Below are 24,516 nucleotides of genomic sequence, written 5' to 3' on the forward strand. Positions count from 1 at the left end.
CCGAAGGAGGGAAAGTGAACAGCGAGCCCGCGCGGGTGGAAAAAGACACGCAGCCGGAACCTAGCACTGCGGGGAAGCGCCGAGAACGTGGGAAAGTCGGCGGCGTGTGGGAGCGATGGAGTTAAAGCCGGAGATGGGAAGTGAGAGGGCGGGGACACTCTGACCCAGCTGGTAACCAGCACTTCTCTTGGGGACCCAGGAGAGACCACCGTCTCAAAAACCGGAAGACTTCCCCAACCCCGACCCCGCGGGCCGCAGCGCACGAACTGCTCGGGGACCAGCGGATCCAGAGCGCAGCCCGCGGTGCTTCTGACGGACGGGTGGGGTCCGACGCCTCTCCCCTAAAACCCGACCCAGTCCCAGATTGTCCCAAACCCCCCGCCCACGCCTCCAATGGAGCGTGGCTCAGGTCCTGCGCGCCAGCCAGGAGGCAGGAGACACTGAGCTGGGCACTGACCTGGGCACTAAGCTTCACGGGGCCGGCAACGAGCAGCAGCAAGAGGAGGAGCGCGCGGGGAGTGCGGGGCCGCATCTCGCAGGTCCGGACCTCTTTGCCTGGGAGGGAACCACGCTGCTGTCCGACTGCTGCCGAATGTGTCCAGCCTTTGCCCAGTGTGACCAGCCGATGCCCAGTATGTCCAGCCCACAGGGTCAGGGAGGTGGGAGCACAGCCGGCTGCCCGGGAGAAGAGGGGAGGGGAGCGCAGTTCGGTCGGTGCGCGAGGCCCTGGGCGCCTGCGGCCACCAGCGTCCGTGGTCCGGCGCTGGGGGTGTGGGGGGGAGGTGCCGGCCCCCAGGCTGGGAAGGAGGAGGGGCCGCCCGGCCAGGAATGCGCCTGGAGCGCGCCCAGCCCGGGCCCCGTACGGCGCGAAGCCAGGACGTGGACGGCGGGGAGTCCGCAGGGCCCCCAGGGTAGGCGTCCGAGTCTCACACCAGCACGAGGCTGAGCGCCCAGCCGCGCGAGGCCTCCCGACCCACCTCTTCCAGCGAGGGAGACTGAAGCTGACACCCGGGACCCCATCAGCAAGTGACATAGGTGCGACTCCCACCTAGGTCTGTCCACTCCACAGCCACACACGGACACCGTCCTCCACTGCAGTGTGACTAGGAGGTGGCCTTCACAAACTAGACAGGAGGCCGACTAAGTTCTCACCTCCCAGTAGACTAGTGTCCTTCTAAATAATGCTGTTGGGGTCCAGGGACTCCATGCACCGGGACTAGGAACCTGCAGGTTCCCACCTCCCAGACGGAAAGGGAAACAGTTTAAAATGGAGGCGAGTTATGAGGGCACTGGACGCTGTGCTGCAGCCAGTGGGACGCAAGCAGAGCAGGGCAGACAAGGGCAGTCTGAAGTCCCCTGTGCCCCCCGGGCTGTGGGAGGAACCGGATGGCCTCTCTGTGCTCCTGGAAAACATTATCTAAGTTCTTACTGGAAAATGTTTCAGAGGCAACGCTGCAGATGGCACAGTTCACACAACGTGTGCCAAGCCTCAAATATTGTCCTTTTCCGCATGTCACTTAGCAGAGCCCACTTGGCACTCAACAGGCTACAGCCTCCCAGCAGGAGCTGTTTTCCTTGGAAGCCAGAAAGGGGTTTGGAGTCCCCTGGGGAGTGTGGGGCACCCCTCAGGGTGCACTACCTGAGCGTTCACTACCCAGAAAACCCTATGGTGCCTCTCTGGCCACCTTCCTGTGAGAGGAAGTGGAGCGGTTGTGTAAGTGCACTTTGCATTCCTGGTGAGACATCCTGAAGAGAGATCCAGTCAGACATTGCTGCTCCCTTGTCCAGGTGGAGGGGCCAGGCAGCCTGTGGAGGTTGTGGTTTACTGCCTTGGTCTCCTGTGTATACTGTCTAGGCCCAAGCCCCCTTTCTCTCTGTAGCCCCTTCTCCCCACTAGTGAAAGGTTTATTCTGGCCAGTGTGGTCCTGTTTACTTTGCATTCTATCCCACCTGTGTTTTCCCAGCAGCCTCCCCTGGAAGGCCAAGCCTCTGGGGTCCAGATGCTGGCTGCCTTTCTTCTTCTCTTGCCCTCTCTATGGGTTTATAAAGCTGGAAGAGACCTCGATTTCATGATTTCACAGACAAACTGAATCTGGTGTGGTTAAGTGACTTGCCCACCAGATACAAACTCAGATGTCAGGGCTCCTCCCAGAGCCATTTGTGTCCAGAACAGACTGCCTTCAGTCTCATCCTACCTGTCACTTAAATATACGATCACAGGACTCCAGGAATTTTATTTATGGGAACTGAGGTTTGGGGGTTATTTTTTTTTGGGGGGGGGTGTTTTTTGTTTTTTCCTGCTTACTAATTTCCATTTGATACCCTTGTTCTATGGCCACCTTCCATTTAGTGCTCTGCCATCTGTTCTGATTCAGCCTTCAAAGGTTCCCCTGGCCCAGCAGTGCTGGCCTCTCTTTGTCTTCACTGCCCTTGATTCACAGTGATAAGAGGCAGGCCCTGCACAGCCAGACCCTGTCAAGTTTGTCTAAATACAGACAGACCATGACAATAAGCCAAGTGCCCTGTATTTAGGGCTCTCAAAATTAACCTTTCACTTAATATAATGGGTCTGTCGACTGTCCACAAAAGAACATTCAGCCTAAGAAAAGGAGGTCTTATACAAATTCATTTGAGCTAAAGTAATGGAAATTGCCAGGAAGCAAAATCTCAACAGATTGAGAAAATGCTCCAGAAAATGGCAATTTTACAGTTATTTTATACATCAGAATCGAAGGAGGAGCCATAAGGTAGGTTACATGAAATCCTTTAGTGGTAGATTAGGGGGGCAGTAGAAAGCAAAGTGGGAAAATCTCTGGGATTGGATAAAAATAAAATGGAGAGATATATTCTTCCTTTACATTGGTGAGTACAGGAGAGTCAAAATTCACAGCGCATACGTATTGGGGAACAAGGTGACAGTGACGGTTTCTATAGTCTCATGTTCTGGTGTGTGGGCATGCCCTGAGGAGTCGAGATTACTCTGACATTTCAGAGGTATATTATTTTAGATACAAAGAGACAATAGACAGGCTCACTTAAGGTAAAGGTTGACATTTGTCAAGGAAGCTATAGGCCTGAGACATGACTACTTGCCATGACTATTTTTAGGTAGGGACTTTTATGTTCAGACCATCCTATGTGGTTACTTTGGTCTCTCATTTTGTAAGGCCCGCCACGCAGCGTCCCCTAAGCTTGTTAGGTTTAGTATGTGGCCCTTTTTTTCATCCATACTTCTGTTTCCTCTATATTTTGTTTTCAAAGGAATGTTCTTGAGTGTTGAGGGAATTGGTGGGCATGGGGTCTACACATCTAAAGAACATATTTTTAAAGGTTTTGGCAAAATCAGTTGCCATCTCCTGAGCTCAGCACTCTCTTTGATACACTTGTGCTCCTTATATAATGTGGGAATGCAAAGCAAGACAGGAGGATTTGCTGTGGAAACCTAAGACCTAACCAGAAATGGCACCCAGGTAGAAACAGCCTGTCCCGCAGGGCCCTCTGGTCCTGTGGTGGCCCCCTGCCACCTGGCTCACCCTTGGAGTTTCACTGGCTTCTTATCAACTTACCTGGCTGAATCCTGCCTGGCAGCTCATTTGGGGCTGTTTCTCTGCCTTTAGCTCCTTCACCCCACACCCATCTGTGCTTCTAAATGTCTCCAGCCCCCACTGACCACCTACAAGGGTCACAGGAACAGAGCCTGTGTGTTAGCCTGACCCAAGACAACAGGGTAGCATGGGGCAAGGGGGTGGTTGAACAGGAGTTCAAACCATTCATTACACAAACACAAAATGTAAGACAGCCCTGGGCCAGGTGCTACATGAGTCCCAGTAAAAAAAAACCGTGCAGTCATGTGTTGAACTTTCAAGACACTATCTGTCCATGTATGATGTCATGACTAGGAGAGACATTTCCCCCTAGAAAAATGTTTCCAATGTTATAAAATGAAAATCTGTAGAAGAACAGGTTTACTTGTGCCACGATTAAACACCAAACCCTGTTACTGCCTGCTAAAAGGAGAAAAATGTTGCAAGTCCATTAATGCCATTCCAAATGCTCTGGATGTGGCAGAGTGTAGGATGCAGTCAAGGATATACCGCCCATGAAATCAGACACTTCTGAGCCAAAGCTTACCCACTACATGCTGCTGGAACAGCCTCATAACTCGTCTAATCTTTGCAGGCCTGTTTCTTCATCCCTATAACGAGAACAGCATTTATCTGAAAAGTTATTATGAAGTCTCAAAATAATGAATATAAAGTGTCTAACACAGTGTCTGGCATACAGTAGGTGCTTAATTAAGGAGGTATGTCTAAACTGACTCCGAGGGTCTTTCATATAGGGACAACATAAGAAAGGAACCAGTATCTCAAGAACACATCACATGCCAGGCCTTCTGTTAAGCAAATCACAACAAACCCAGTGAAATGGCTACCATTATTATGCCCATTTTGTAGATTGGGAAACTGAGGCTGAGGCTGCTTCAGTAAGTTGCTTGAGCAACAAACCTCAGGGTGGTAATTGGGAGAGATGGGATTTGTGCTGGGTGTGTGAACCCAGGGACCGTGCTGTCTGCCAGGCCATGCTGCAGGAGACCCAAACAGGGTGTGCTCCTTGGCCCATGTGCAACAGTTTCTAAGGTCGCTATATCAAAATTAGCTTCAGGAGAAACTTGCCAGGGTATGTTTTGTTTTGTTTTTTTACTATAAACTGAGATTACAACTACACAGGTTTGGCCTAATTACAATAATCTCCAAGGAACTGTTGAAATTAATTCCTGAGTCTAGCATTTTATATTCGGTATGTTCAAAACAGGTGGCTTCCACTGGTGACTCTAATTGGCCCTCAGATACACTCTGCGTCTTTTCCCAACTGTCTGCCATGGAGGCCAGCCTGTGGGGACCACATCGACCGGCAATTGACCCTCTGTCCTCCAGTTGGGTGTGGCTAGTGGGAATGCCCAAAGAGAGCACTTAGACAAGGGTAACGTCATGAGGTTGAGTCAAGGTAGCTGTGTCCCTTGATAGAAGATCACTACTCTTTTCAAGGTCACCTGTTCTCCACAGTCTCTCTCCTTGGGGATTCTAGTTGGCCACTCTCTCTCCCATCCTCCTCAGCCTCAGACTGGTAACAGTGCCTAGATTAGTAGCCCAGGGATAGGGTGTTCCCTGGTTGGTGCTTCTACCAAAGATATGGTCCTGTCCATATCTTTGTAAAAAGGTCCTCTTCAAATTATCTTCACTGGAGCAAACTGGCTTTTGATTCAGAGTGACCATCAGCAATAGATTGAAATATGTTTTGCCTCTAGAATGGTGGCTCTAATAGGAAATGAGGTAAAATACACATTTGATCAAGCTAACAATTTTTCCGCATCTATTAAGATGATCATGGCATGTTTCGTTAGGATTTCCTATTAATATAATGTATTATATTAATTTATTTTCAGATGTTAAACCATTCATGCATTCCTAGGATAAATTCTAGTTGGATTTTAACTTCCTTGCCATTTCCATACTACATATTTTTGAGGTATTTTCTTAGTGGTTGTCTTGCGTTTACCATTAACATCTTAATTTATAACAATTTAGTTCTGGTTAATACAGACTTAATTTTAATAATATTCAAAACTTTGCTTCTACATAACTCCTTTCCCCCTATTTTATGCTGTTCTTACATCTTAGTTAGATTTTTAAATTTTTGCATATTAGGTGTCCATTAACCTAGATTTATAATTACATCTTTAATAAAGACTTCTTTTAAGTCTGATAGGAGGGGAGGAAAGGAGTTACAAACAAAATAAAAACATTTATACTGTCTTTTATATTTGTCTACATATTTATTTCTTTATGTGAATTTGAGTTACTCTTTAGTGTTCTTTTGTTTCAGTTGAAGGATTCCTTTTAATATTTCTAATAAGGCAGAATTATTAGCAACAAAATTCTTTGGGTTGTTTTTGTTTAGGAGTGTCTTTACTTTTTGATTTTTGGTGGATAGTTTGCCTAGATATAAAATTCTTGGTTGATAGGTTTCTTTTCCCCTTTCAGTACTTTGGACATATCATTCCATTGCCTTTTCCCACCAAAGTTTCTGATGAGAAATCAGCTTTTAATCTTATTGAGTATCCCTTTCATATGATGTCACTTCTCCCTTGTTCTTGAAAAATTCTTTGTCTTTGACTTTTGACAGCTTGATTATGATATGTTTTAGTATAGATTTCTGAGCTTATTTAACTTGGAGTTTGTTAACCTTCATGGATGTATAGTTTAAAGGTTTTTTAAAATATCAAATTTGGAGAGTTTTCAGCCATTACATCTTCATTGTTCTTTCTCTTTCTCTACTATGCATATGTGGTATGTTTAATGGTGTTTCAAAGATCTCTGAGGCTCTGTTCATTTTTCTTCACTCTACCTAAATAATCTAAATTGCCCTCATTCAAGTTCAATGGTTCTTTATTCTGCCTGTTAAAACTGTTGTTGAGTCTCTCAAGTAAATTTTTCATTTTTTATTGTACTTTTTAACTTAAAAGTATTTCCATTTTTACTTTCCATTTTGTTCATTTTTGCAATTGCTATCTCTACTAATATTCTCTATTTAGTAAGGCATTGTCCTCATACTTCACTCTAGTTCTTTAGACAGATGTTTTTCTTTAGCTCATTAAATATATTTAAAATAAGTGATTTAAAAATTCTTGTTTAATAAGTCCAACATCTGTGCTTTCTCAGGAACATTTTATATTGTTTTTCTCCAGTATTTGGACCATACTTCCTTATTTCTTTGCATGTGTGTGTATGTATGTATGCATATATATATGGGGGGGGGGTGAAAACTGAACATTTTAAGAAATATAACATGGTAACTTCTTTTTCATTGATTTTAATTTATTGTGTTTACATAGATTCTAGTGTTGCTCAGAATGCATCCCCCCTTCCCCATATTCCCCTCAACATCACCCTTGCACCCCTCCCCATAGCGCCCTCCCCCCTTTCCCTTCAGGTTTATCTCATTCTATCATCCCCTTTGCCTCTGTTCTCTTTTCCTCTGGTCCCTTTGATCTCTCCTCTGTCTCAATTCCTTTACTCAGTTCACATTGTTCATTGGATTCCTCAAATGAGTGAGGTCATATGATATTTTTCTTTTTCTGCCTGGCTTATTTCACTTAACATAATAGTTTCCATGTCCATCTATGTTGTCGCAAAAGGTAATATTCCCTTCTTTTTCATGGCCCCAGAGAATTCCATTGTATATGTGTACAACTGCTTTTTAATCCACTCATCCACTGACGTATACTTGGGCTGTTTCCAGATCTTTGCTATTGTGAACAATGCTGCCAGAAACATGGGGGTGCAATTTCTCCTTTTGAAACAGTGCTATGGTGTTCTTGGGGTATATTCCTAAAAGTGGTATAGCTGTGTCAAAAGGCAGTTCGATTTTTAATTTTTTGAGGAATTTCCATACTGTTTTCCACAGCGGCTGCACCAATCTGAATTTCCACCAGCAGTGCAGGAGGGTTCCCTTTTCTCCACATCCTCGCCAGCACTAATTCTGTGTTGTTTTGTTGATGAAGGTCATTCTGACTGGTGTGAGGTGATATCTCATTAAGGTTTTACTTTGCATTTCTCTAATGATTAGTGATTTTGAGCATTTTTTCATCAACCAATGGGCCATCTGTATGTCCTCTTTGGAGAAGTGTCTATTCATTTTCTGCCCCCCCCTTTTTTTGTGGCAGAGACAGAGAGAGTCAGAGAGAGGAACAGACAGGGACAGACAGACAGAAAGGGGGAGAGATGAGAAAAGTCAATTCTTCGTTGCAGCTCCTTAGTTGTTCATTGATTGATTTCTCATATGTGCCTTGACCAGGGGGCTACAGCAGACTGAGTGACTCCTTGCTTGAGCCAGTGACTTTGGGCTCAAGCTGGTGAGCCTTGCTCAAACCAGATGAGCCCGCGCTCAAGCTCGCGAGCTCAGGATCTCGAACCTGGGTCCTACACATCCCAGTCCAATGCTCTGTCCACTGTGCGACCGCCTGGTCAGGCTCTGCCCATTTTTTGATTGAATTGTTTATCTTCCTGGTGTTGAGTTTTACAAGTTCTTTATAAATTTTGGTTATTAACCCCTTATCGGACGTATTGTAGAATATGTTCTCCCATTGTGTAGTTTGTCTTTTTATTCTGTTCTTATTGTCTTTAGCTGTGCAAAAGCTTTTCAGTTTGATATAGTCCCACTTGTTTATCCTGTCTTTTATTTCCCTTGCCTGTGGAGATAAATCAGCAAATATATTGCTGCGAGAGGTGCTGGAGAACTTACTGCCTATGTTTTCTTCTAAGATGCTTATGGTTTCACAGCTTACATTTACGTCTTTTATCCATTTTGAGTTTATTTTTGTGAATGGTGTAAGTTGGCGGTCTAGTTTCATTTTTTTGCAGGTAGCTGTCCAATTTTCCTAACACCATTTGTTGAAGAGGCTGTCTTTACTCCAATGTATGCTCTTACCTCCTTTGTCAAATATCAGTTGTCCATAGAGCTGTGGGTTTATTTCTGGGTTCTCTGTTCTGTTCCATTGATCTATATGCTTGTTCTTATGCCAGCACCAAGCTGTTTTGAGTACAATAACCTTGTAGTATAACTTGGTATCAGGAAGTGTGATACCTCCCACTTTATTCTTCCTTTTCAAGATTGCTGAGGCTATTCGTGTTTTTTTTTGGTTCCCTATAAATTTTTGGAATATGTGTTCTATATCTTTGAAGTATGTCATTGGTATTTTAATTGGTATTGCATTGAATTTATAAATTGCTTTGGGTAATATAGACATTTTAATGATGTTTATTCTTCCTAATCATGAGCAAGGTATATGCTTCCACTTGTTTGCATCTTCCTTGATTTCTTTTATCAATGTTTTATAACTTTCCGAGTACAAGCTTTTAATCTTCTTTGTTAAATTTACTCCTAGGTACTTTATTTTTTCAGTTGTAATAGTGAAGGGGATTGTTTTCTTAATTTCTTTCTGACAGATCATTGTTGGTATATATAAATGCCTCTGATTTCTGAGTACTAATTTTATATCCTGCCACCTTGCTGAATTCATTTATCAGGTCCAGTAGTTTTTGACTGAGACTTTAGGGTTTTCTATATACAATATCATATCATCTGCAAATAATGATAGTTTTACTTCTTTTCCAATTTGGATTTTTTTTATTTCTTCTTCTTGTCTGATTGCTGTAGCTAGGTCTTTCAGGACTATGTTCAATAAGAGTGGTGAAAGGGGGCACCCCTGCCTTGTTCCTATTCTGAAGGGATTGCTTTTAATTTTTTCCCATTGAGTATGATGTTGGCTGTGGGTTGTTGAGGTATATTCCCTGTATTCCCACTTTGTTGAGAGTTTTGATCATGAATGGGTGCTGGATTTTATCAAATGCTTTTTCTGCGTCTATTGAAATTATCATGTGGTTTTTCTCCTTCCTTTTGTTCATGTGATGAATCACATTGATTGATTTGCAAATATTGTACCAGCTTTGCCTCCCCAGAATAAATTCCACTTGATCATGGTGTATGATTTTTTTTCATGTATTGTTGGATCTGGTTGGCTAATATTTTGTTGAGGATTTTAGCATCTAGTTTCATCAGGGATATTGGCCTATAATTTTCTCTCTTTGTGTTGTCTTTGCCTGGTTTTGGAATCAAAATTATGCTTGCCTCATTACAGGAGCTTGGACATCTTCCTTCCTCTTGAATTTTTTGAAATAGCTTGAGGAGGATAGGAGTTAGTTCTTCTGTGAATATTTGGTAGAATTTACTTGTGAAGCCATCAGGCCCTGGGCTTTTGTTTGTTGGGAGGTTTTTAATAACTGTTTCGATCTCATTTGCTGTAATCAGTCTGTTTAGGTTTTCTGATCTTTCCTGATTGATTTTTAAAAGATTGTATGTTTCAAAGAATTTGTCCATTTCACCTAGGTTGTTTAATTTTTTGGCATACAGTTCTTCATAGTATTTTCTTACAATTCTTTGTATTTCTGTTGTGTCAGTTGTTATTTCTTCACTCTCATTACTAATTTTATTTATTTGAGTTCTCTTTCGATTTTTTCTTGGTGAGCCTGGTTAAAGGTTGATCGATCTGGTTTACCTTTTCAAAGAATCAGCTCCTTGTTTCATTGATTCTCTGTATTGTTTCTTTAGCCTCTATGTCATTTATTTCTGCTCTGATCTTTATTATTTCCTTCCTTCTACTACCTCTGGGCTTTACTTGCTGTTGTTTTTCTAGTTCTTTTATTTTTATTTTTATTTTTTTTAATTTTATTTTTTTAATGGGGTGACATCAATAAATCAGGATACATATATTCAAAGATAACAAGTCCAGGTTATCTTGTCATTCAATTATGTTGCATACCCATCACCCAAAGTCAGATTGTCCTCTGTCACCTTCTATCTTGTTTTCTTTCTGCCCCTCCTCCTCCCCCTTTCCCTCTCCCATTTCCCCCTCCCCCCCGTAACCACCACACTCTTATCAATGTCTCTTAGTTTCAATTTTATGTCCCACCTACGTATGGAATAATGCAGTTCCTGGTTTTTTCTGATTTACTTATTTCGCTTCGTATCATGTTATCAAGATCCCACCATTTTGCTGTAAATGTTCCGATGTCATCATTTCTTATGGCTGAGTAGTATTCCATAGTGTATATGTGCCACATCTTCTTTATCCAGTCATCTATTGACGGGCTTTTTGGTTGTTTCCATGTCCTGGCCACTGTGAACAATGCTGCAATAAACATGGGGCTGCATGTGTCTTTACGTATCAATGTTTCTGAGTTTTGTGGGTATATACCCAGTAGAGGGATTGCTGGGTCATAAGGTAGTTCTATTTTCAGTTTTTTGAGGAACCACCATACTTTCTTCCATAATGGTTGTACTACTTTACATTCCCACCAACAGTGTATGAGGGTTCCTTTTTCTCCACAGCCTCTCCAACATTTGCTATTACCTGTCTTGCTAATAATAGCTAATCGATCAGGTGTGAGGTGGTATCTCATTGCCATTTTGATTTGCATTTCTCTAATAGCTAAAGAAGATGAGCATCTTTTCATATATCTGTTGGCCATTTGTATTTCTTCCTGGGAGAAGTGTCTGTTCATATCCTCTTCCCATTTTTTTATTGGATTGTTTGTTTGTTTGTTGTTGAGTTTTATGAGTTCTTTGTATATTTTGGATATTAGGCCCTTATCTGAGCTGTTGTTTGAAAATATCATTTCCCATTTAGTTGGCTTTCTGTTTACTTTGCTATCAGTTTCTCTTGTTGAGCAAAAACTTCTTAGTCTGATGTAGTCCCATTCATTAATTTTTGCCTTCACTTCTCTTGCCTGTGGAGTCAAATTCATAAAATGCTCTTTAAAACCCAGGTCCATGAGTTGAGTACCTATGTCTTCTTCTATGTACTTAATTGTTTCAGGTCTTATGTTTAGATCTTTGATCCATTTTGAGTTAATTTTTGTACAGGGGGAGAGACTGTAGTCCAGTTTCATTCTTTTGCATGTGGCTTTCCAGTTTTCCCAGCACCATTTATTGAAGAGGCTTTCTTTTCTCCATTGTGTGTTGTTGGCCCCTTTATCAAAAATTATTGGACTATATATATGTGGTTTTATTTCTGGACTTTCTATTCTGTTCCATTGGTCTGAGTGTCTATTTTTCTGCCAATACCATGCTGTTTTGATTGTCGTGGCCCTATAATATAGTTTGAAGTCAGGTATTGTAATGCCCCCAGCTTCATTCTTTTTCTTTAGGATTGCTTTGGCTATTCGGGGTTTTTTATAGTTCCATATAAATCTGATGATTTTTTGCTCTATTTCTTTAAAAAACGTCATTGGAAGTTTGATGGGAATTGCATTAAATTTGTATATTGCGAGTGACGTCACGGAAATGGCGCCGTGAGCAGCGCGTCCGACAGATCTCCCCAAAATCTCAACAAATTTATCAACTAGAAACAGAAAAATTTATCCTCGGAGCATTCCGGACTTCCACACACACACTGAAAGCAAAGGGACTGTTGCCCAAGAGGGAGTACACCTGTGGTGAGTCAACCCACACGTGCAGCTGCCTGCCCACACTCGGGGACGGCAGCCTGGGCACTGGCGGCCGCCCCAGCATACCCTGAGAAGCTGTGCGCGCCCCCCCCCCTCGTGCCGCGGTCCGACCACTGGCATGACGAGAAACTGCGCGCCCGGTGCCGCGATCCAGAGAGGCCCCGTCCACTGGCGTGCTGAGAAACCGCGCTCGCGCCCCGTGCCGCGGTCCCCGGCCACTGGCGTGCTGAGAAAGCGCGCTCGTGCCCCGTGCCGCGGTCCCCGGCCACTGGCGTGCCGAGAAACCGCGTGCGCCCCGAGCCGCGGTCCGGGAGGGGCACCAAGGCTGTCTTTCCTAGTCAGGAGATTCTCTCCGTGGGCGGGGCACCTCACCCAGCCATTCAAGCTAACAATCAAGCGTTGGGGGGAGGGGCACGCAGGCATCCTGAAATTCTTTCTGGAGCACAGCTGCGGATCCAATCACTGAAATTAGCTTAACCCACGAAATCTACGCACCCACGGGGCTCTAATTGATAAGATCTCTCCCAGTTCAGCGATCCAAGACAAGAGGCGTGATATTTTTCAGTGCCTTTCGCTAAAGGGGCGGGGGCAACTTCTGATTGACAGAGCCTCCATATTCAGGGATATTCCTAACAAGAGGGACTTGGCAGATATTAAGATCCATAAAGCAAACAGCGACTAGAGCTTCTTCTTCCCAGCCAAAACAGGCTACCAAGTGTGGAAAGCCTGGGTTGAGTGGTCCAACTGAATGATAGGCACTGAACAGTCACCTTGACAACAATTGACTCCCAGCCCCACCTGATTACGCTGGAGGCTCTGACTGCCAAAGCCTTACCCAGAGCCTTGCGCTGAGTGAGGCTAGAGTGGGGATTTCCCAGCTCTTTGAGCCTCTTACTCCCCAGACAGAAGCAGTGGCAGCCTCATAGCTGGATCACCAGGCTGCTAATTCAGGAAGGGGAGACTAGGAAAGAGACTCCAGGAAAGCAAACTCTCTCATTGTTGGACTCTGCAAACGCCAACAAGCCTTGACTACCAGCGAGACTAAAGCCAATTATATGACATTGCCATAGAATCCCATCAACTGCAAATTCCTACCTAAGAGTGACACAGGGGCAGAACCTGGGGTACAGAGTCACCGACCAGGAAGAGGGAGAGAAAAGAAAAAAGGAAGAAGTTAACCTCTCAAAATCAAGAAAAATCCACAGACTTTATAACTTGTTCCACTAATTCTTTGTTGTTGTTTCTTTCTTCTATCTTATTGCCTTTATTATTATTTCTATTTCTTCCACCTCGGTCCTTTTACTCTCTGCCCATCTTATGCTACCCTTTTCTTGAACTACACTACCCATGAGTGTTACATTTTATTTCTTTTCTTCATCCTAACTCTCCTTTAGGGTTACACTCCAAAACCCTTAACTCTCACTCTCTCCCCTTTTGTTTTTTTTTCCTTTCCTTTTTTTCTTCCTTCGTTTCTCTCTTACTCTTATTTTTTCCTTTCTATTCATTTCTTCTTTTCTCCTTTTACTTTTCCTCCCATTTAAGCCTCAATCACGAACAAATTATTTAATTTGGGACTCAAGTTTTTGTGGGGTTTTTTTTGTTGTTCTTTTTTTTTCTTCTTCTGCTTTTGTTCTTGGTTTTTCTTTATTTGTTTGTTTTTGTGGCATTTTGGGCACTTTTTACATTGCTTTTTAACTCACTAGCATTCCTCCCAACCCAAAGTCTCCATTGTATTTAGTCTTCGCTCCACTTAATACAACAGATTTTTACTTATTATTTTTATTTTTTCTTCTTTAATTATTGTTTTTTCTCTCCTTTTTTCTGTTTCCCTCTCATCCCTCTCATTATATCTCTTAGTCGACCATCACTTACAAGCAAATCATTTTATGCTTGTCTAAGATTTTCTCCCATTTTTTTTTTTTTGTATTCAGTAGGTCCCTACTCCCTTTTTTGCCCCTTGAACTCTTCACCCCAAATTAGGCCCTCCATTATAGGCAGTTTTTGTTCCATTTAGCATAATATAATTCACAGGCCATCACGATATTTCCCTAAGGAGGTGAGAGGAGGGGAAGAGAAGAAAGAAAAAAGGGGGAAATAATAAATTATTACTCTTTTTTTTGTGGAGTGTTTTACTTTTTTTTTTTTTTTTTCTTTTCCTTTTTATTTTTTATTAATTCTAATTAACACTATCATCAAGACCACCTTCAGATGCCAATAAGAAAAAGGAAATCGAACATTATGGATACAAAAGACAGAGAGGTAACACAAATAGATGTGGAAAAATCTATGGAGAAAAGATTTAACATATTGGAAGCCTTGGAGCTAAATGACAGAGAATTTAAAATAGAAATCTTAAAAATACTCAGAGATATACAAGAAAACACAGAAAGGCAATTTAGGGAAATCATAAAACAACTCAACGATCACAAAGAATATATTACCAAGAAAATTGAAACTATAAAAACAAATCAAACAGAAATGAAAAACTCAATTCAAGAGCTGAAAAACGAGGTAACAAGCTTAGCTAATAGAACAGCCGAGATAGAAGACAGGATCAGTGAAATAGAAGACAAGCAACTTGAGGCACAACAGAGAGAAGAAGAAAGAGACTCAAAAATAATAAAAAACGAGAAAGCCCTACAGGAATTGTCTGACTCCATCAGAAAGAATAACATAAGAATAATAGGTATATCAGAGGGAGAAGAGAAAGAAAATGGAATGGAGAATATACTCAAACAAATAATAGATGAGAACTTCCCAAGCCTGTGGAAAGAATTAAAGCCTCAAATTCAAGAAGCAAACAGAACACCGAGTTTTCTTAATCACAACAAACCCACTCCAAGGCACATCATAATGAAGATGACACAAACCAATGACAAAGAAAAAATTCTCAAGGCAGCCAGGGAAAAGAAGAATACAACATATAAAGGAAGGCCTATTAGATTATCATCAGATTTCTCAGCAGAAACTCTACAAGCTAGAAGAGAGTGGACCCCAATATTTAAAGCCCTGAAAGAGAGGAACTTTCAGCCAAGAATACTATACCCACCAAAGCTATCCTTCAAGTACGAAGGAGATATAAAAATATTCACAAATACAGAAAAGATGAGAGAATTTATCATCAGAAAGCCCCCACTCCAGGAAATACTAAAGGGGGTTTTCCAACCAGATTCAAAGAACAAAAGAAAACATAACCACAAGTAACAGCTCCACCAAGAAAACAATAAAACCAAACTTAAACTGTGACAACAAAAGAAAAAAAAAAGGGGGAGAAAGGATGAAGATTAACAGTAGCAAAGGACGATGAAGCGCAGAAATACTCACAAGAAAGGGTACTACAATGAATATGGTAGGTACCCTTTTCATTACTTAATGGTAACCACCCTTGAAAAGACCACCACAAAAACACTTGACTTAAAAAAGGTAGCAACAGAGGAAAGAAGTATGGAATACAAACAAACAAAAACAAATGATAGAAAAACAAAAGAGAAGAATCAAACAAGATACAAAACTAACAGAAAGCAATTTATAAAATGGCAATAGGGAACCCACAAGTGTCAATAATTACACTAAATGTAAATGGATTAAACTTACCAATAAAAAGACACAGAGTAGCAGAATGGATTAAAAAAGAAAATCCAACTATATGCTGCCTACAAGAAACTCATCTAAGCAACAAGGATAAAAACAAATTCAAAGTGAAAGGCTGGAAAACAATACTCCAAGCAAACAACACCCCAAAAAAAGCAGATGTAGCAATACTCATATCTAATAATGCTGACTACAAGACAGAAAAAGTACTCAGAGACAAAAATGGTCATTTCATAATGATTAAGGGGACACTGAATCAAGAAGACATAACAATCCTTAATATATATGCACCAAACCAAGGAGCACCAAAATATATAAGACAGCTACTTATTGACCTTAAAACAAAAACTGACAAAAATACAATCATACTTGGAGACCTCAATACACCGCTGACAGCTCTAGATCGGTCATCCAAACAGAGAATCAATAAAGATATAGTGGCCTTAAATGAAACACTAGAACAACTGGATATGATAGACATCTACAGGACACTTCATCCCAAAGTGACAGAGTATACATTTTTCTCTAGTGTACAAGGAACATTCTCAAGAATTGACCATATGTTGGGCCACAAAGACAATATCAGCAAATTTTAAAAAATTGAAATTGTGCCAAGCATATTCTCTGATCATAAAGCCTTGAAACTAGAATTCAACTGTAAAAAAGAGGGGGAAAAACCCACAAAATTGTGGAAACTAAATAACATACTTCTAAAAAATGAATGGGTCAAAGAAGAAATAAGCGCAGAGATCAAAAGATATAACAGACAAATGAAAATGAAAATACGACATATCAGAATCTCTGGGATGCAGCAAAAGCAGTAATAAGAGGAAAGTTCATATCACTTCAGGCCTATATGAACAAACAAGAGAGAGCCGAAGTAAACCACTTAACTTCCCACCTTAAGGAACTAGAAAAAGAAGAACAAAGACAACCCAAAACCAGCCGAAGAAAGGAGAAAATAAAAATCAGAGCAGAAATAAACGAAATAGAGAACAGAAAAACTATAGAAAAAAATCAATAAAACAAGGAGCTGGTTCTTTGAAAAGATCAACAAAATCGACAAACCCTTGGCAAGACTCACCAAGGAAAAAAGACACAGGACTCAAATAAATAAAATCCAAAATGAAAGAGGAGAGATCACCACAGACATCATAGATATACAAAGAATTATTGTAGAATACTATGAAAAACTATATGCCTCCAAATACAACAATCTAGAAGAAATGGAAAAATTCCTAGAAAAATACAACCTTCCTAAACTGAGTCATGAAGAAGCAGAAAGCCTAAACAGACCAATCATCAGGGAGGAAATAGAAAAAACTATTAAAAACCTCCCCAAAAATAAAAGTCCAGGTCCAGATGGTTATACTAGTGAATTCTATCAAACATTCAAAGAAGACTTGGTTCCTATTCTACTCAAAGTCTTCCAAAAAGTGGAAGAAGAAGCAATACTTCCAAACACATTTTATGAGGCCAACATAACCCTCATACCAAAACCTGGCAAGGATGGCACAAAAAAAGAAAACTACAGACCAATATCTCTAATGAATACAGATGCTAAAATACTAAACAAAATACTGGCAAATCGAATACAACAACATATTAAAAAAATAATACATCATGATCAAGTGGGATTCATCCCAGAATCTCAAGGATGGTTCAACATATGTAAAACGGTTAACGTAATCAAACCATATCAACAAAACAAAGAACAAAAACCACATGATCTTATGAATAGATGCAGAAAAGGCTTTCGATAAAATACAACACAATTTTATGTTTAAGACTCTCAACAAAATGGGTATAGAAGGAAAATATCTCAACATGATAAAGGCCATATATGATAAACCATCAGCCAACATCATATTAAATGGCATAAAACTGAGGACTTTCCCCCTTAAATCAGGAACACGACAGGGGTGTCCACTCTCTCCACTCTTATTTAACGTGGTGCTAGAAGTGCTGGCCAGAGCAATCAGACAAGACAAAGAAATAAAAGGCATCCATATCGGAAAAGAAGAAGTAAAGGTATCACTTTTTGCTGATGATATGATCCTATACATCGAAAACCCAAAGGACTCCACAAAAAGATTACTAGAAACAATAAACCAATACAGTAAGGTCGCAGGATACAAAATTAACATACAGAAGTCCATAGCCTTTCTATATGCCAACAATGAAATATTAGAAAACGAACTCAAAAAAATAATCCCCTTCACGATTGCAACAAAAAAAATAAAATACTTAGGAATAAACATAACAAAGAATGTAAAGGACCTATATAAAGAAAACTACAAGGCATTGCTAAGAGAAATAGAAAAAGACACAATGAGATGGAAAAATATTCCTTGTTCTTGGATAGGAAGAATAAATATAATTAAAATGGCCATATTACCCAAAGTAATATATAAATTTAATGCAATTCCCATCAAAATTCCTATGACATTTTTTAAAGAAATGGAACAAAAAATCATCAGATTTATATGGAACTATAAAAAACCCCGAATAGCCAAAGCAATCCTAAGGAAAAAGAATGAAGCTGGGGGCATTACAATACCTGACTTTAAACTATATTATAGGGCCACAATAATCAAAACTGCATGGTATTGGCAGAAAAATAGACACTCAGACCAATGGAACAGAATAGAAAGTCCAGAAATAAAACCACATATATATGGTCAAATAATCTTTGATAAAGGGGCCAACAACACAAAATGGAGAAAAGAAAGCCTCTTCAACAAATGGTGTTGGGAAAACTGGAAAGCCACATGCAAAAGAATGAAACTCGACTACAGCCTGTCCCCGTGTACTAAAATTAATTCAAAATTGATCAAAGACCTAAATATAAGATCTGAAACAATAAAGTACATAGAAGAAGACATAGGTACTAAACTCATGGACCTGGGTTTTAAAGAACTTTTTATGAACTTGACTCCAATGGCAAGAGAAGTGAAGGCAAGGATAAATGAATGGGACTACATCAGAATTAAAAGTTTTTGCTCAGCAAGAGAAACTGATATCAAAATAAACAGACAGCCAACTAAATGGGAAATGATATTTTCAAACGACAGCTCAGATAAGGGCCTAATATCCAAAATTTACAAAGAACTCATAAGACTCAACAACAAACAAACAAACAATCCAATAAAAAAATGGGAAGAGGACATGAACAGACACTTCTCCCAGGAAGAAATACAAATGGCCAACAGATATATGAAAAGATGCTCAGCTTCATTAGTTATTAGAGAAATGCAAATCAAAACTACAATGAGATACCACCTCACCCCTGTTAGATTAGCTATTATCAACAAGACGGGTAATAACAAATGTTGGAGAGGCTGTGGAGAAAAAGGAACCCTCATACACTGTTGGTGGGAATGTAAAGTAGTACAACCACTATGGAGGAAAGTATGGTGGTTCCTCAAAAAACTGCAAATAGAACTGCCTTATGACCCAGCAATCCCTCTACTGGGTATATACCCCAAAACCTCAGAATCATTGATATGTAAAGACACATGTAGCCCCATGTTCATAGCAGCACTGTTCACAGTGGCCAAGACATGGAAACAACCAAAAAGCCCTTCAATAGAAGATTGGATAAAGAAGATGTGGCACATATACACTATGGAATACTACTCAGCCATAAGAAATGATGACATTACATCATTTATAGCAAAATGGTGGGATCTTGATAACATTATACGGAGTGAAATAAGTAAATCAGAAAAAAACAAGAACTACATGATTCCATACATTGGTGGAACATAAAAACGAGACTAAGAGACATGGACAAGAGTGTGATGGTTACCAGGGGTGGGGGGAGGGAGGATGCAGGAGGGAGGGAGGGAGAGATTTAGGGGGAGGGGGAGGGGCACAGAGAAAACTAGATAGAGGGTGACGGAGGACAATCTGACTCTGGGCGAGGGGTATGCAACATAATTTAATGACAAGATAACCTAGACATGTTTTCTTTGAATATATGTACCCTGAATTATTAATGTCATCCCATTAACATTAATAAAAATTTATTAAAAAAAAAAAAAATTTGTATATTGCTTTGGGTAATATAGCCATCTTGATTATATTTATTCTTCCTAGCCAAGAACAAGGTATATTCTTCCATCTCATTATATCTTTTTCGATTTCCCTTAACAATGGTTTATAGTTTTCATTATATAAGTCCTTTACATTCTTTGTTATGTTTATTCCTAAGTATTTTATTTTTTTTTGTTGCAATCGTGAAGGGGATTATTCTTTTGAGTTCCTTCTCAGTTGTTTCATTGTTGGCATATAGAAAGGCTACTGACTTCTGTATGTTAATTTTGTATCCTGCGACCTTACTGTATTGGCTTATTGTTTCTAGTAGTCTTTTTGTGGATTCTTTGGGGTTTTCGATGTATAGGATCATATCATCTGCAAAAAGTGATACCTTTACTTCTTCTTTTCCAATACGGATGCCTTTTATTTCTTTGTCTTGTCTGATTGCTCTGGCTAGAACCTCTAGTACCACATTAAATAAGAGTGGAGAGAGTGGACAACCCTGTCTTGTTCCCAATTTAAGGGGGAAAGCCTTCAGTTTAGTGCCATTTAATATGATGTTAGCTGATGGTTTATCATATATGGCCTTTATCATGTTGAGATATTTTCCTTCTATACCCATTTTGTTGAGAGTCTTAAACATAAAATTGTGTTGTATTTTATCGGAAGCCTTTTCTGCGTCTATTGATAAGATCATGTGGTTTTTGTTCTTTGTTTTGTTGATATGGTGTATTACGTTAACCGTTTTACGTATGTTGAACCATCCTTGAGATTCTGGGATGAATCCCACTTGATCATGATGTATTATTTTTTTAATATGTTGTTGTATTCGATTTGCTAGTATTTTGTTTAGTATTTTAGCATCTGTATTCATTAGAGATATTGGTCTGTAGTTTTCTTTTTTTGTGCCATCCTTGCCTGGTTTTGGTATGAGGGTTATGTTGGCCTCATAAAATGTGTTTGGAAGTATTGCTTCTTCTTCAATTTTTTGGAAGACTTTGAGTAGAATAGGAACCAAGTCTTCTTTGAATGTTTGATAAAATTCGCTGGTATAGCCGTCAGGGCCTGGACTTTTATTTTTGGGGAGGTTTTTAATGGTTTTTTCTATTTCTTCTCTACTGATAGGTCTGTTTAGGCTTTCTGCTTCTTCTTGACTCAGTCTAGGAAGGTTGTATTTTTCTAGGAATTTATCCATTTCTTCTAGGTTGTTGAATTTAGTGGCATAAAGTTTTTCATAGTATTCTACAATAATTCTTTGTATATCTACGGTGTCCGTGGTGATTTCTCCTCTTTCATTTTGGATTTTGTTTATATGAGTTTTTCTCTTTTTTCCTTGGTAAGTCTTGCCAAGGGTTTGTCAATTTTGTTGATCTTTTCAAAGAACCAGCTCCTTGTTCTATTAATTTTTTCTATAGTTTTTCTGTTCTCTAATTCATTTATTTCTGCTCTGATTTTTATTATCTCCTTTCTTCGGCTGGTTTTGGGTTGTCTTTGTTCTTCTTTTTCTAGTTCCTTAAGGTGGGAAGTTAAGTGGTTCACTTGGGCTCTCTCTTGTTTGTTCATATATGCCTGAAGTGATATGAACTTCCCTCTTATCACGGCTTTTGCTGCATCCCATAGATTCTGATATGTCGTATTGTCATTTTCATTAGTCTGTATATATCTTTTGATCTCTGCACTTATTTCTTCTTTGACCCATTCATTTTTTAAAAGTATGTTGTTTAGTTTCCACATTTTTTGTGGGATTTTTTCCCTCTTTTTTGCAGTTGAATTCTAGTTTCAAGGCTTTATGATCAGAAAATAAGCTTGGCACAACTTCAATTTTTCTGAATTTGCTGATGTTGTTTTTGTGGCCCAACATATGGTCAATTCTTGAGAATGATCCATGTACACTGGAGAAAAATGTATACTCAGTCACTTTGGGATGAAATGTCCTGTAGATGTCTATCATATCCAGGTGCTCTAGTTTTTTGTTTAAGGCCACTATGTCTTTGTTGATTCTCTGTTGGGATGACCGATCTAGAGCCGTCAGCGGTGTATTGAGGTCTCCAAGTATGATTGTATTTTTGTCAGTTTTTGTTTTAAGATCAATAAGTAGCTGTCTTATATATTTTGGTGCTCCTTGGTTTGGTGCATATATATTAAGAATTGTTATGTCTTCTTGATTCAGTGTCCCCTTAGCCATTATGAAATGGCCATTTTCGTCTCTGAGTACTTTTCCTGTCTTGTAGTCAGCATTATCCTATATGAGTATTGCTACACCTGCTTTTTTTTGGATGTTATTTGCTTGGAGTATTGTTTTCCAGCCTTTCACTTTGAATTTGTTTTTATCCTTGTTACTTAGATGAGTTTCCTGTAGGCAGCATACAGTTGGATTTTCTTTTTTAATCCATTCTGCTACTCTGTGCCTTTTTATTGGTGAGTTTAATCCGTTTACATTTAGTGTAATTATTGACACTTGTGAGTTCCCTATTGCCATTTTATATCTTGCTTTCTGTTAGTTTTGTGTCTTGTTTGATCCTTTTCTTTCGTTTTTCTATCTTTTGTTTTTATTTGGTTGTATTCCATACATCTTTCCTCTGTTGCTATCTCTTTTATCTCATGTGCTTCTGTGGTGGTTTTTTCAATGGTGGTTACCTTTGAGTAATGAAAAGGGTCCCTACCCTGTTCATTGTAGCGAACTATTTTGTGAGTACTTTTGCACTCCATCGTCCTTTGCTACTGTTAATCTCCATCTTCTCCCCCCCCCCTTTCTTTTTGTTGTTGTCACAGTTTAAATTTGGTTTTATTGTGTTCTTCTTGGAGCTTTTACTTGTGGCTCTGTTTTTTTTTGTTCTTTGTATCTGATTGGAGAACCCCCTTTAGTAATTCCTGGAGTGGGGGTTTTCTGATGATAAATTCCCTCATCTTTTCTGTATCTGTGAATGTTTTTATTCCTCCTTCATATGTGAAGGATAGCTTTGATGGGTATAGTATTCGTGGCTGAAAGTTCCTCTCTTTCAGGACTTTAAATATTGGGGTCCACTCTCTTCTAGCTTGTAGAGTTTCTGCTGAGAAATCTGATGATAATCTAATGGGCCTTCCTTTATATGTTGTATTCTTCTTTTCCCTGGCTGCCTTGAGAATTTTTTCTTTGCTGTTGGTTTGTGTCAATTTCATTATGATATGCCTTGGAGTAGGTTTGTTGGGGTTAAGAAAACTCGGAGTTCTGTTTGCTTCTTGAACTTGAGGCTTTAGTTCTTTCCACAGGCTTGGGAAGTTCTCATCTATTATTTGTTTGAGTATGTTCTCCATTCCATTTTCTCTCTCTTCTCCCTCTGATATACCTATTATTCTTATGTTATTCTTTTTGATGGAGTCAGATAATTCTTGTAGGGCTATCTCATTTTTTTTTAATTTTTGAGTCTCTTTTTTCTTCTCTCTGTTGTGCCTCAAGTTGCTTGTCTTCTATTTCACTAATCCTCTCTTCTATCTGACCCGTTCTATTAGCTAAGCTTGTTACTTCGTTTTTCAGCTCGTGAATTGAGTTTTTCATCTCTGTTTGATTTGTTTTTATAGTTTCAATTTCCTTGGACATATATTCTTTGTGTTCATTGAGTTGTTTTCTAAGCTCCCTAAATTGCCTTTCTGTGTTTTCTTGTATATCTCGGAGGATTTTTAGGATTTCTATCTTGAATTCTCTGTCATTTAGCTCCAAGGTTTCCAATATATTAAATTTTTTCTCCATAGATTTTTCCTCATCTAGCTGTGTTACCTCTCTTTCTTTTGTATCCATGATATTCGATTTTCTCTTCCTTAATGGCATCTGAGGGTGGTTTTGTTGATAGTATTAATGAGATTTAATAAAGAATAAAAAGTTAATAAAAAAATCGAAAAGAGTTGTTTTTTTTAAATTAATAATGAAATAAAGAAAAATAAAATAAAAATTTTAAAAAAAGGAAATTATTCCCCCCCTCCTTTTTTCCTCTCCTCTCCTCTCCTCTCTTTCTTGAGAAAATCTTGTGGTGAACTGTGAATTATAACAAACAATGCCTGTGATGGAGGGCCTGAATTGGGGAAAAGTAATAAAGGGGCAAAAAAAAGAAAAAGAAAGGGGGTATGGACCCACAAAAAGCAAATAAGGAAAAAATTTGGGTCAAGAATAAAATGATTTGCTTTTAGGTGTTGGTTGTCTAAGAGTTATGATGAGAGGAATAAGAGGAAAACAGAAAAATGGGTGGACAAATTAAAAAATTACAATTGTATTTAGTGGAACAAGAACTAGATAAAATGGAGAGCCAGGGATGGGAGCTCTGCTAGTGAGTTAAAAAGGTGAAGTAAAAAACCCCCAAAATGCCACAAACATAAGTTTGAGTCCCAGATAAGATAATTTGTTTGTTATTGAGGTTTGAATGAGAGGAGATGTAAAGGAGAAAGGAAGAAATTAATAAAGAGGGAGAAAAGAAAGAGAGAGAGAGAAAAAAAGAGGGAACCACTAAAAGAAGAAAAAAGAAAGGGGAGAGAGAGAGAGAGAGAGTGTGTGTTAAGGGTTTTAGAGTGCAACCCTCATAGAGAGAAAGGAAGAGGAGAGAAAAGATAATGGGAGATGTAACACTTATGGGTAGTGTAGTTCAAGGAGAGGAGAGAGTAAGACCGGCAGAGAGTTAATCGGCCAAATTGGAGGAGGAAAAAAAGTATCAAGAATGAAGATAAGAGAAACAAACGAACAAATATAATAAAATGGGATAGGTTATAAAGTCTGCAGATTATTCTTGATTTTGAGAGGTTATCTTCTTGCTTTTTCTTTTCTCTCCCTCTTCCTGGTCGGTGACTGTATCCT

At 39.6% G+C, this 24,516-nt stretch overlaps 1 protein-coding gene and 1 long non-coding RNA gene across 4 annotated transcripts in view; one reads left to right on the forward strand and one right to left on the reverse strand.

Moving 5' to 3' along the window:
• FBLN7 (fibulin 7) overlaps positions 1–1,239 on the reverse strand; it is a 46,376-nt gene extending 45,137 nt beyond the window's left edge. Inside the window, exons 1-2 of one of the 2 annotated variants that reach the window (XM_066377741.1) lie at positions 1,049–1,239; positions 458–555 (exon numbers count right to left, since the gene is read on the reverse strand). In XM_066377741.1, coding sequence (XP_066233838.1) covers positions 458–532 — 75 coding nt within the window. In that variant the 5' untranslated portion in view covers positions 533–555; positions 1,049–1,239. Of the gene's footprint in view, positions 1–457; positions 556–977 lie in introns of both variants that reach the window. The other variant, XM_066377740.1, reaches the window with a different exon arrangement.
• LOC136400666 (uncharacterized) overlaps positions 501–24,516 on the forward strand; it is a 36,149-nt gene continuing 12,133 nt past the window's right edge. For both annotated transcript variants that reach the window (XR_010750348.1, XR_010750349.1), the window contains exon 1: positions 501–632. This is a non-coding gene — a long non-coding RNA (uncharacterized lncRNA). The remainder of the gene's footprint in view (positions 633–24,516) is intronic.

The sequence above is a fragment of the Saccopteryx leptura genome, chromosome 3 (assembly GCF_036850995.1).
Source record: "Saccopteryx leptura isolate mSacLep1 chromosome 3, mSacLep1_pri_phased_curated, whole genome shotgun sequence".
NCBI lineage: Eukaryota > Metazoa > Chordata > Mammalia > Chiroptera > Emballonuridae > Saccopteryx > Saccopteryx leptura.